Source organism: Geotrypetes seraphini, chromosome 9, assembly GCF_902459505.1.
Source record: "Geotrypetes seraphini chromosome 9, aGeoSer1.1, whole genome shotgun sequence".
Taxonomy (NCBI): domain Eukaryota; kingdom Metazoa; phylum Chordata; class Amphibia; order Gymnophiona; family Dermophiidae; genus Geotrypetes; species Geotrypetes seraphini.
Window position 1 is genome coordinate 83,602,218 of NC_047092.1, and position 13,887 is coordinate 83,616,104.

Sequence of the window (13,887 nt, forward strand, 5' to 3'; positions counted from 1 at the left end):
CTGTGCTTTGTGTTGCCTTCAACTGGGGACCGTGTCCCGGTGCCTCACAGGTGAAGACTGAGCAGAAGTATTCATTCAGTAGTTCGGCTTTATCGGAATCTGCTTCCACGTAACTTCCGTCCGGTCTTCTAAGGCGTACTATCCCGCCTGTGTTCCTTTTTCTGTCACTAATATATCTGAAGAAGGATTTGTCCCCCTTTTTAATGTTTTTTGCCAGAATTTCTTCCACTCGAAGTTTTGCCTCCCTAACTGCCATTTTGACCGCTGTATACCTGGTCCTATATTCTACTTTTGCCTCTCTTTTCTCCGTGCGCTTGTAGGAGAGAAACGCTTTTTTCTTCTCCTTAATGAGGTGCGAGATCTCTGCGGTGAACCATTGGGGTTTATTGTTTCTTTGTCGTTTATTTACTGATTTTATGAAGCGGCTAGTTGCTTCATGTATGGTTGATTTCAGTGTTAACCACTTAGCTTCTACATCATCGGTCTCCGCTTGGTCCTGCAGCGTCTGATGGACGAAATCTCCCATGCGTGCGAAGTCTGTGCCCCGGAAATTGAGTACCTTTGTTTTCGTGTTTGATCTAGGGAAGCCTTTCCTAAGGTTGAACCATACTATATTGTGGTCGCTGGAGGCTAGCGTATCTCCTACTGAGACCTCTGAAACGCTTTCCCCGTTGGTGAGTACCAGGACGAGGATCGCCTGGGCCCTAGTGGGCTCCGTTACCATTTGTTTGAGACGTGCTCCCTTTATGGAGGTTAAGAGCCTCCTGCTACCGCTGGTTGTCGCTGAAAATGAGTTCCAGTCTGCATCAGGCATATTGAAGTCCCCTATCAGTACAGCTTCTCCTCGTAGAGTGATATTCTCTATGTCTTCAATTAATTCTGCGTTCATGTCTTCCAGTTGTCTTGGGGGTCTGTAAACCACACCTAGATAAAGGCATTTTTCTCTGCCTCTTGCCAGGTTTACCCAGAGGGACTCCCCGGTGTACTTGACATCTGTGATCCTGGTGATTTTGATGTCCTCTTTAATGTATAGAGCTACCCCCCCTCCTAACCTGCCCTCTCTGTCCTGACGAAGTAGATTGTAGCCCGGTATAGCCATATCCCACCCATGTGAGTCCGTGAACCAAGTTTCAGATATTGCCACCACATCTAGGTCGGCATTCCTTATTTCAGCCTCCAATTCTAGAATTTTGTTACCTAAACTGTGTGCATTGACATACATGGCCCTCCATATCTTGTGTTTGCTAAGTCCCTGTGAGGCGTATCCTACCCGAGTCGGTGTGACTCCCAAAGAACTGTTTGCAATGTGGGTACTTACCTTGGACATGGAAGCGGAGTTTCGACTCACCTCATCAGGATAATTCCTTTCTGCTCTAATATGTGAATGGGTACCCTCCCCCGACTTACCTAGTTTAAAGCCCTGTGAAGCAGGCGGGCTAGTCGGTGTCCGAAGACGTTCTTACCCCTACTGGTCAGATGGAGTCCGTACAGTATGTACGTTTAAGAAACTGCTAAAGCACCATCTGTTTTGTAAAATGAAATATGATGGTTGAAGCCTTTATAGGATTTAGTAAATTTTGATGACTCTGATATACTGATTTTGTTTTGTTGTTTGTTTTAATTATGTATGTATTGTTGTAATCTGCCTTGTTTAAAAGGTATAATATAAATAATAAACTATAAGCTATAAACTATTAGCATGTGCTAAATTGCTTAGTGCCCATTAAATAATTCTCCCATGTATTAGGAAAGGATGGAGCCCAATGAATCTAAGTCATGTATTCAGTCTGAAGCAACAATAACAAAGAAACTATTGCCCGAGTTTCCTTTTTAATTCTTTCTGATTCTCCAGGGATACACAGATGAACCAGTCTCAAAGATTCTCTGCCATGTGGAAGATGGCACCATTGTTCAACTGGATCGCTGGAATGTACAGGTGGAGAAGAATCCTTATTTTACACAGGAAGATGTGGATGATGCATCACATAAGGTTAGCATTGCCTTTACAATAGAGGCTTCAACATGGGGTTTGAGAAGGTAAACATTTTGTGCCATTTGGATTGATTTCAGAGTTGAATACAGAGAATCCTATATGCATATGCCTGAAGGTAAAAGGAAAATAGTTGTATAGTAGCAATAATAATAATAATAATTAGGGCTGCATATTTAACACATTTTTAACGCGATTAATGCACTAAAATTTTAGAGTGTTAAAATTTTTAATGCATTAATCATATTAAAAAGTGGGTCCAGCATCCATGTTTCCTTTTCCTTTCCTGAACCCCCACCATGGTGCTTAAATCTTACCTTGCTGACGTTACCCGGTAGTAATTCATGTAACCCGAAAAGGTAAAAATAAAAATACCTGGGGGTTGGGAGTGCCAGGTCCATGGGCAAAGGAAGGGCTGTGGAGATTGTCAGTAGCGGGTCACTGGGAGGTATTGGCAGCAAGAGAGCTGGGAGCCATGTCAGCTTGCAGAAGTCCAACGGCGGCTGTGATAAGAGACTGAAGGTTGCAGGCTGGGCTAATTCTTTGAGCTTGCAGTGCTGGCTAATATAACAGCATGTTGGAGCTGCTGGGGGGATTGTGGCCTGGTCGTTGGTCATCACACATTGGCAGATGAAACATCTGATGATGTTTTTCCATTTGCTGTATCATCGCACATGTGCACTGACCAACAACCAGGCCACATGTTCCACCCCCCACCCACATCCTTGACGCGCTGCTCTATCAGTTGGTACCCATGAGCCCTCTGGTGGCATGGGGAGAAGGGGAATAGAGATGCTAGACCTGTAGAGGAGGAGATGACTGGAGAAATAGAACTGGGAGAGAGCAACTAATGGGGACCCTGTATTGGGGGCTAGAGGCTGACGGGACAGAGGTGCTGAGCCTGTGAGGGTTGGTTGGAGGGAGAGGAGAGATACCTGATCTGTGGAGTGCTGAAGGGAGAGGAGAGAGGTGCTGGACCTGTAGAGGAGTGGGCTGGAGGGAAAGAAGAGAGGGACTGGATATGCAGAGGAAGGGGCTGGAGGGAATGAAGAGAGGGGTTGGACCTGCAGAGGAGGCTGGAAGGAAAGGAAAGAGGTACTGGACCTGCAGAGAAGGGGGCTGGACCTGCATAGGAGGTAAAGAGGTGCTGGACCTATAGGGTAGGGGGCTGGAGGGAAGGGAGAGTGATGCCAGACCAGGAGATGAAGGAAGAAGGGGTTAAATTAGAGAAAGAACCAGATTGTGAAAAAGGGAGGGAAGAGAGAGAGAGAAAAGCTGGATGGGGTAGGGACAGAGAGGAGAGACCACATTGGTGTTGAGGGAGAGAGGGGAACAGTTGGATACAGGGTGGTATATAAAAACATAGGGAAGATAGGTGGGAGCATAGGGGTTGGGATGCAAAGGGGAGATGCCCCTCTGTTTCCATATGTCATCCCCATACATCAATACCTGAAATGGAGGGTGGAGAGTGGAGGGTGTGGTGGAAAATATGGGAATAGAGAGGCAATGCTGGACACAGAAAAGATATACTAGACATGGGGGAGAATAGGAACACAGAAGGGAGATGCTGGACATGGGTGGGGGGCACAGGGACACAAAGGGGTGAGCATGAATGTAGGAATATGAATATAGGTTATACTGAACAAGGAAATATAGGGACATAGATGGAAGATTGGTGGTGACATGGAGTGAGAAGAAATGTCAGATGGACAGAAGACCCTGGCAAGTGAGTTGAGAAGACAGAGGGACACAGAGACTGGGACCAATATGATTTGCAAAATAAAATGACCAGACAACAAAAAGGAAGAAAAAATATTATTTTCTATTTTGTGAATAGAATATGATGGAATGCACATCTTGCCAGAGCTGGTGTAAGACATGGCTAGGGCCTAGGACAGAAAACTGGGAAGGACCCCCAAAGTCTATTAGTAGGTTGGCTGAGCCACCTTCAGCTTCTGGCTGGCTTGGGGCTCTCTAGCCTGGGAACCAAGAACAATTGCCCTAGTTGTACTCTCCTAAAACTATCCCTGGCATGTGCCATATTATTTATATTTTAAAAATAGGAAGAAATATCTGTCTTGTTTCTCTGATACTGTACTACATGCAAGGGGTTTCAGTTTAATTTATGTTTATAGTTTGTGGTCAGTTATTCTGTATTTAGCATTAGTGTTCCATATGTGTGAATCCAACAACGAAACAAACTGTGGACAAAACACTCCAATGCATGGTCCACCTCTCTTAGAATTCTTAACAGGATACAGTTAAACCTTCCCTCAACAAAAAAACCTCAAGTACAGAAGAATTTTCTAATTCATGTTCACCTTCCTGGAAGTCAAGATCTGGAATGAACTCACAGAGACAATAAGAACAGAAACCAACCACACCCATTTCCGGAATAAACTGAAAACTTTACTCTTTGATAATCAAATGTTATAAGTCCATCCTCGCACATGTTCTTTTACTTAATATGACTAGGTTCTCCTTCCCTCCGCCCCCTCTCTTCCCTGCCCCCCTCCTGACCTAACTCTTCTTCTCTTACAAGTCGCCTAGAGCCTGTTTAGGTTTGTGCGACACGCAAATACTAGATTAGATTAGACAATGTTCTTGACCTTCCTTTATTTCTTCAATCAATGTCAAGGTATCTACATCAACCATATTAGAAACTAACGGACCTGACACGGGCCGTGTTTTGGCTAACAGAGCAGTTTCTGTGTACCAGCGGTCAGCACTACTTCTTCCTACAAATTGGTATTTGCGATTTGGAAATCTAATCCACAATACTAGTGTATTAACTAACAACTGGACCCTTGAAAAAGGCTTTGTTAGCCAAAACACGGCCTGGGTCGGGTCCGCTAGTTTCTAATACGGTTGATGTGGATATTCATCTTGACATTGATTGAAGAAATAAAGGAAGGTCAAGAACATTGTGTTTCGTCCAGTTTGTTTCGCTGTTGGATTGCTCCTTTTTCTGTGGAACACTGGGTCTTTCCGTTTTGCTTTCCATATGTGTGAATGACATATTCTGTTAGAATGAATTTTTTATGTAGCATTCTGTAGTAATTTGACCTGTTCAGTTTTCACTACAGATATATTGATATTTTAGGGTCCCATTGTAATAATTATGACACTGTATTTTCATAAGTAGGATCCTTGTTTTGGAAGTTAGTGCTGGTTTATGCTTGATTTCAGGAATTTTGTGTTTGTTGTATTTTCTTTTAAAATATTACTTTTTAAACTTCCTGCAGCCCTAATAATAGTAGTAACATAGATGACACTAGATAAGAACATAAGAACATAAGCAATGCCTCCACTGGGTCAGACCCGAGGTCCATCGTGCCCAGCAGTCCGCTCACGCGGCGGCCCAACAGGTCCAGGACCTGTGCAGTAGCACTCTATCTATACCCCTCTATCCCTTTTTCCAGCAGGAAATTGTCCAACCCTTTCTTGAACTCCAGTACCGTACTCTGTCCTATTTCGTCCTCTGGAAGCGCATTCCAGGTGTCCACCACACGCTGGGTAAAGAAAAACTTCCTAGCATTCATTCTGAATCTGTCTCCTTCCAACTTTTCCGAATGCCCTCTTGTTCTTTTATGTTTTGAAAGTTTGAAGAATCTGTCCCTCTCTACTCTCTCTATGCCCTTCATGATCTTGTAGGTCTCTATCATGTCTCCTCTGAGTCTCCACTTTTCCAGGGAGAAGAGCCCCAGTCTCTCCAATCTTTCAGTGTATGAAAGGTTTTCCATGCCCTTAATCATTCGTGTCGCTCTCCTCTGGACCCTCTCAAGTATTGCCATATCCTTCTTAAGGTACGGTGACCAATACTGAACACAGTACTCCAGGTGCGGGCGCACCATTGCCCGATACAACGGCAGTATGACTTCTCTCGTTCTGGTCGTAATACCCTTCTTAACAATACCCAACATTCTGTTTGCCTTCTTCGCGGCTGCTGCGCATTGTGCTGTTGACTTCGTTGTTGTGTCCACCAGTACACCCAAATCTCTTTCAAGGTTACTTCTCTCTAACACTAATCCCCCCATTTGGTAGCTGAACAGCGGGTTCTTTCTCCCTAAATGCATGACCTTGCATTTCCCTACATTGAAGTCCATCTGCCATTTATTCGCCCACTCCTCCAGTTTGTTTAGGTCCCTTTGTAGGTCCTCACACTCTTCCGCATTTCTAACCCTTCTACAGAGTTTAGTGTCATCCGCAAATTTGATAACTTCACACTTCGTCCCCATTTCCAGGTCATTGATAAATACATTGAACAGCAGCGGTCCGAGTACAAACCCCTGCGGAACTCCGCTCATGACCTTCCTCCAGCCCGAGTAGTGACCCTTCACTCCAACCCTCTGCCTTCTGCCTGCCAACCAGTGTTTGACCCATCTGTGCACATCCCCTTCCACCCCGTGGTTCCACAGCTTCCTAAGTAGCCGCTCATGGGGTACCTTGTCAAAGGCCTTTTTGAAGTCGAGGTAAATGATGTCTACGGGTTCCCCTTTGTTCAACTGACTGTTTACCCCCTCAAATAAGTGCAGTAAGTTTGTTTGGCACGATCTTCCCTTGCAGAAGCCATGTTGGCTCGCTTTCATCAGCCCATTTTTTTCGATGTGCTCACAGATGCTGTCCTTTATCAGTGCTTCTACCATCTTGCCCGCAACCGATGTCAAACTGACCGGCCTATCGTTTCCCAGGTCTCCTCTTGACCCCTTTTTAAAGATAGGTGTAACATTTGCTATCTTCCAGTCCTCCGGGATCTCTCCAGTTTTCAAGGATAGGTTGCAAACTCGTTGGAGTATTCCCGCTATCTCATTTCTTAGTTCTTTTAGTACTCTAGGGTGGATACCGTCCAGGCCTGGTGATTTGTCGCTTTTCAATCTATCTATCTGTTGGAGGACATCCTCATGGCTCACCTCTATTGTTGACAGTTTTTCTTTTTGGACTCCATGGAAGATCACGTCGGGTTCTGGTACACTGGATGTGTCCTCGCTTGTGAAGACTGACGAGAAAAATTTGTTTAACCTGTCGGCTACCTCTTTTTCCTCCTTTATCACTCCCTTTCTGTCTCCATCATCCAAAGGTCCTACTTCCTCCCTCACCGGTTGCTTCCCTTTAACATATCTGAAGAATGATTTGAAGTTTTTTGCCTCCCTGGCCAGCCTCTCTTCGTATTCTCTTTTCGCTCTCCTAACCACTTGATGACACTCTTTTTGACTTTTCCTGTGTTCTTTCCAGTTCTCCCCAGTTTGGTCCTTTTTCCATTTCCGGAATGATTTTTTCTTGTCTCCTATCGCTTTCTTCACCTCATCGTTTATCCAGCGGGATCTTTTGCTCGGTTTTTTTTGTACCCTTTTCTAAATCTGGGGATGTACATATGTTGTGCTTCTTGCACTGTGCACTTGAATAGAGACCAGGCTTGCTCTACGGTTTCTGTTTTTCTTGAGCTCTTTCTGAGTTTTTTCCTTACCATTGCTCTCATAGCATCATAGTTCCCTTTCTTGAAGTTGAACGTTGTCGCTGTGGTTCTCTTCCCTTTTGCTGTACCTACTTCTAATTTGTACTGGATCATGTTGTGATCGCTGTTTCCCAGTGGTCCTACTATTTCCACTTCCTTTGCTGGTCCCCCTAGTCCGTTGAGGATTAGGTCAAGAGTGGCATTCCCTCTTGTTGGTTCCTTGACAAGCTGATCCATAAAGCAGTCCTTCACAGCCTCTAAGAATTCTGTTTCCCTTGCACAGTTCGAGTTTCCAATATTCCAGTTTATCCCAGGGTAGTTAAAATCTCCCATTACTGTCACATTGCTTTTGGTGCCTTCCCGCCTCAATTCTGCTGCCAGATCTTTGTCGTTTGCTTCCGTTTGTCCAGGTGGACAATAGTATAGACCCAATCTTATGTCAAGGCCATTTTTTCCCGGTAGTTTTACCCATAATGACTCCAATCCTTCCGCCTTTGGTTCTATATCCACTGCGGACGAGGGAATGGTGTCTTTTATGTATAGTGCTATTCCTCCACCCTTCTTGTGAGTCCTGTCTCTTCTATAGAGTTTGTACCCTGGCAGTACTACGTCCCATTGGTTATCCTCGTTCCACCATGTTTCCGTGATTCCAATGATGTCTAGGTCCTCTTTTTTGGCTTTGACTTCTAACTCTGCCATTTTGTACTTTAGGCTCCTTGCATTTGTGTACAAACAATTTAAGTCCCAGTCTTTTCTTTTCTCTGCTGGTTTTTCATGTGTTTTGCTCCTCTTGCCATCCCCTATTTGAGCTGCCAGTCCTTGATTTCTGCTCCTTTCTTCCTCATATTTTGGTGCATCCTTTTCATCCGCAACCTGATTTTCCGATTTCTCCTGTTCCTCTAATTTTATCTGTTTGCCCTTCTTGTTGGTCAACAGTTTCTGTTGTTTGTCTCTTGCTTGTTCCAGCATTTTCCCCGCTCAGTATCTTCTTTGGATACTCTTGTTCGAACCGTCGATGTCAGGTCGACTGTCGGCTTTCCCCTTCTTCTCAGTTTAAAGCCTGCTCAATTCCTCTCTTGACGTTGTTTGCTAGCAGTCTCGTTCCTGCCGTGCTCAGGTGTAGTCCATCCCTCCTGAAGAGCTTGTTCTTCCCCCCAAAAGTTGTCCAGTTCCTCACAAAAAGGAATCCTTCTTCTTCGCACCATCTCCTCAACCATGCGTTTGTTGCTTGTAGCTCAGTCTGCCTCTTCACGTCTGCCCTCGGTACTGGCAGAATCTCTGAGAATGCTATCTTCTGTGTCCTCAGCTTCAGCTTCCTTCCTAAGATCTTGAACTGTTCAGTTAGCGTAGTCCTGCTGTAATTTCTCCTGTTGACATCATTTGTTCCCATGTGGATTATCACTGCTGTCTCTTCTGTTTCTGCGCCGTCCAGGATCCTCTCGATTCTGTCGGTGATGTCCTTCGTTCTTGCTCCTGGGAGACAAGTCACTAGCCGATCTTCTCTCCCTCCTGCTAAGTGACTGTCCACTTCTCTCAGGATTGAGTCTCCCACGACGACTGCAGATTTCCCTTCTTCAGCTTTCTCTCTGGTCTCAAGTATGTATCCTCGGTGTGGTTCAGTACTTCTCTTCCGGGATACCGGCCAGTCTTCGCCCTCTCTGCTTGCTTGAATCTTCTATGCGGTCCTTCATCCTTGGCGTCTGTTGGTTCCTGTCTTCCATCTGTTGGCCCCTGTCCTCCATCTCATGTAGACGTAGCTTCCTCGCTCCGGCGCTGCTGCTGATCCTGCTCTTCTACCTGCCAGTAGGCCTCCTCGATGAATCTTTCGAGCTCCCTTACTTGCTCCTCGATGTGGCTCTCTCCTGCGGGGTCTTCAGTTGTCTTGAACGGTGCTTCCGAGATGTGGAGGCCCTCCAGCTCTTGAACCCTGCACTGCAGTCGACCAACTTCTTTCTGGGCTTTCCAGTTCCTGACACCGACTACATACGTATGCTTGCCTTCCCGAGGGAAGGTAGTCATACATATGACACTCCGTGCAGTACACTGGGAAGCTCCTCTGGGTTCCTGCTGCTTCCATTTCTCTTTCTTCGCAGTCTACTAGATGCTCTCTCCCCTGTCTTATGTCTTTATGCGGGCGGTCGCTGTACTCTCTCCTGTGCTTGGCTCTTTCCTGTTTACTTTTTCTGCCGCTTTTTGTCTTGGTGGGTCTGTTATCCTCCCTTGGGCCTCTTTCTTGTCCCCGGAACCTGCTGCTTCTTTATCCTTTCCTGTCTTGTGTGTGTCTTAATGCGTGTTTTCTACTTGTGTGTGCTCGCTTCTTCCTTACCTGGTGTTCTGGAGTCCTTGGCTGTCTTTGCTCGGCCCTTCTCAAGGCCCTTCGCAAAGGCGCTCTCACTAAGGCGAGCGCCTTTGCCGCTCGCCGAATGGCTGTGTGCCGTTGGCTCCGCCCCTTTTCAAGGGGGAGTCTGACGCTGCCTCTTGACGCGGTGGGGGTGGGCGGAGCGTACTCTCGCCGCTCCCCCGAACCTTTAGATCCCACTTGCCTCCTTCTCCTGCTCTGTCCCGACTCTCTCCGCTTCCTGGCTGCCTGAGCACGCTGCTTCCTACCTCTCCTGTGCTCGGCACCAGCACCGCGTGTTGCCGCATATGCTCCGCCCCTTTTCAAGGGGGAGTCCGACGCTGCCTCCAACGTGGTGGGGGTGGGCGGAGCGTACTCTCGCCGCTTCCCCGAACCTTTAGATCCCACTTGCCTCCTTCTCCGGCTCTGTCCCGACTCTCTCCACTTCCTGGCTGCCTGAGCACGCTGCTTCCTACCTCTCCTGTGCTCGGCACCAGCACCGCGTGTTGCCGCGTTGACTCCGCCCCTTTTCAAGGGGGTGTCCGACGCTGCTTCTGACGCAGTGGGGGTGGGTGGAGCGTACTCTCGCCGTTTCCCCTAACCTTTAGATCCCACTTGCCTCCTTCTCCTGCTCTGTCCCGACTCTCTCCGCTTCCTGGCTGCCTGAGCACGCTGCTTCCTACCTCTCCTGTGCTCGGCATGAATAGTCCTTCTAGTCTGTCCAACAGTCACACTCATTATCAAATCAATGTTAGACCAACAATTAATGTAGTATGAAGTAAAGAATGACGCTGGGAAAAAATTGTCTTTGTCCCCACAAACTCTGTCCCTGTCCCCATCTCTTCCCCAAGAGCTCTGTCCCCGTCCTGCAAACTCTGTCTAATCCCATCCACACAAGCCTTGAATAGTTATGATTTTATATTGAAATCATTTTATTAAAGTATAAAAAGAAAAAAATATTCTGTACAACTGTCATTTTATAAATCACAAATACAGAAAAAGGATCAACAAAACCTGTCTCCCCTCACGATATCCCCTCCAATATCAGAAAAACTGAACGCTACATAGAAAATTCATCCTAACAGAATACCTCGGTCACACACAAAGAACACAAATGCCAAATACATGATAGCTGACCAAAAATGATAAACATAAACCAAAATTCCAAGATACCATACCTTCCATGTAGTACAACACCAAATAAATAGATCTATTTCCTCCTATACTATGCAAAATATAAAGATCATACATGCCTGGGATGGTGTTAGGTCAAGGAGTGCAATTAGGGCAACTGTCCCCTGGCTAGAGAAATCCCTAAGCCTGCTGGAAGCTGAAGATGGCATGGGCTAGTAGTGGGCCTTTGCGCCACCTCCCAAATTTCTGCCCTGGGCTCTACCCATGTCTAACACCAGCACTAGCAGGATAAACATTTCAGTTCTCATATATTCTAATCACAAAATAGAAAATTAAAAAAAAAATTTCTACTGTTTGTTGTCTGGTCATTTTATTTTTCAAGTCATATTGGTCTTAGGCTCTGGTTTCTGTTTCCCTCTGTCTTTTCTTAACTCACTAGCCAGGGTCTCCTGCTTATTTGATATTTCTTCTTCTCTGTGTTCACCATCCATCTTTATGTACCTATATTTTCTTTCTCTGTGTCCCATCCAGCATCTCCCCTGTGTTTGTCATCACTACTCTACAATCCCGCTTACTATTTTTGCAGTAGTTGTCTCTTGTAGTTAAACTACTACAAGAAAAATGTAGTTAACCAGGTAGTTAAACTACTTTTTAGCAAGGTAACTATAGTTAAGTGCCATGAACTTGTGCTCGAGTTCTAGTGACTTGATGAATTACAGATCTAAAAAGAGCTTGGTTTTATTCTAGTCTGGTAAGGTCATTCAGCATCATCACCATGGTTATTTTCAACTTGTCCAGCCATCTGAATACAGGTTGCTCTCTTCGCCTGGTTCCTTCAGTCTTCCCAAACATAATGTCCTTTAATGATCTTTCTCTTCTGACAGTGTGACCAAAATATGACAGTTGTAACCTCAAGTGACATAACCAGTTTGATCTCTTCCAGAATTGATTTGTTAGTCCTTCTGGCAGTCCACAACATGCATAAAATCCTTCTCCAGCACCATAGCTCTAATGAATCAATCTTCTTTCTGTTTTGTTTCTATAGTGTCCAGCTTTCGCATTCATAAAATGACCACTGAGAAAATTATATTACATTACATTATCATCCTGGTCGCCCAGGATGATAATGTAATGTAATATAATTTTCTCAGTGGTCCAGATGAAATTAAATGCTGCCAAGACTAAGGGGTTAATAATCAAAACAAGCATCTAAGTCCCCTTTTGGCCTAAGTCCTTAAATGTTCAAAGCAGAAGCAGGGAAAGTGTCCATAACCAAAACAAACGTCCATGTTTTGATTATGGCCTGCCTCTACTAAACGCCCAGATCACCACTACGTCTAAAAGTACACCCCCACGACATCTACACTTTTTGGCCATAATGAACCAAAAAAACGCCTAAGCCCCAAACGTCCAACAGAAGGGCTTTTAGGCGAAGGAGGAGCCAGTCCTTCGCCTAAAAGCTGGATTCTGTAACCGGTGTCTGTCAAAAACAACACCGGTTACAGAACCCCCCCTACAACGATCCAGGCAGGAAGGTGCCCAAGCCCTCCTGCCATGTCAAACCGCGACCCCCCCCCCCCGACAACATCGGGGCAAGAGGGAGCCCAAGCCCTTTTCCCCACCGACTCCCCGATGATATTGGGGCAAGAGGGAGCCCAAGCCCTCTTGCCCCGCCGACTCCCTGACTCCCCAACGATATCGGGGCAAGAGGGAGCCCAAGCCTTTTTGCCCCATGGCAGCCGCGGCACCCCTGATGATCCCCAGTGATCGTGCCCCCCCCACCGAGTACGATTGGGCCAGGAGGGAGCCCAAACCCTCCTGGCCCCGGCGACCCCCCCGCGACTGGAATGGGCCAGGAGGGAGGCCAAGCCCCCACTCCCCCCACTACATTATGGGCAGGAGGGATCCCAGGCCCTCCTGCCCTTGATGCAACCCCCCCACCCCCCCTTCCCCGTACCCCTTAAAGTTGGCCAGACAGACGGGTGCCCAACCCGCCCGTCCGGCAGGCAGCCGACTCCATAATGGGCCCAGATTGGCCCAGCCGTCCCAAATTCCCATGCACAGGTGGGGCCTAAGGTGCCTGAGCCAATCAGAATAGGCCCGGGAGCCTTAGGCCCCTCCTGTGGGCGGGGCCTTAGGCACATGGCCCAACCCTATTCATCCAACTTTCAGGAAGTACTTCAGATTTTAAGTGGCACACCACCACTATCAATACAAAGTTCTACCTTTCGGCCTGGCATCTTCTCCCAGAGTCTTCACCAAGTGCCTGGTGGTGGTGGCAGCAGCCTTGAGGTCTCAGGGCTTTCAAGTCTTCCCCTACCTAGACAACTGGCTCATCAAGGATCCTTCGTCTCAAGGTGTACTCTTAGTGACAATTCAGACCATACTATTTCTTCAGAGCTTGGAGTTCAAGATCAACTCCCCCCCCATCGCTTTGTCTACTTTTATTTTAGCTAGCTCCTCATGAACACAACCCTCTGAAAAACACTGTGCAACAGAGGTTTTGGGGCATGAATTGTAGTGGGTGTTCTATAATGATTTGGGGTCTCTGAATTCAAAACTGACCTTAATTTTTCAGTATAACCATCTGATTTTTGGCAAAAGGGCATTATAATGCAAAAATTAGCATTTTCGCTATATTTCTAATGCTTGGAGTAAATGTTATAACAATCTCTGAAATATTAAAACAGTTTGCCTCAAATTAGATTTTTAAGCTAAAGTATTAATTTAATGATGCTAAAGTATTAATTTTAATGATGATTTTAATATGCTATATAATTAAATTATTATGGGTGAGGAGGCGGAGCAGGAATATGCAGTTGTCTGTAGGCCTATTGCATCATCAGCAATTTTCAAACTTCATTAGCACAGTTGAGATTAAATCGTCAATTTTGTATCAGGGTTTTGCTTCTTAGTTGTTGCTTTTTAAATGTTTTTGTTGTTTTGTTAGTATAATGTCCAGAAAGTGTGCAA

At 46.0% G+C, this 13,887-nt stretch overlaps 1 protein-coding gene across 1 annotated transcript in view; it reads left to right on the forward strand.

The window, feature by feature from the left end:
- DGKI (diacylglycerol kinase iota) overlaps nucleotides 1-13,887 on the forward strand; it is a 1,086,779-nt gene that overhangs the window by 572,789 nt on the left and 500,103 nt on the right. Inside the window, exon 15 of the mRNA XM_033957757.1 lies at nucleotides 1,853-1,990. Within this exon, the coding sequence (XP_033813648.1) occupies nucleotides 1,853-1,990 (138 nt within the window). The remainder of the gene's footprint in view (nucleotides 1-1,852; nucleotides 1,991-13,887) is intronic.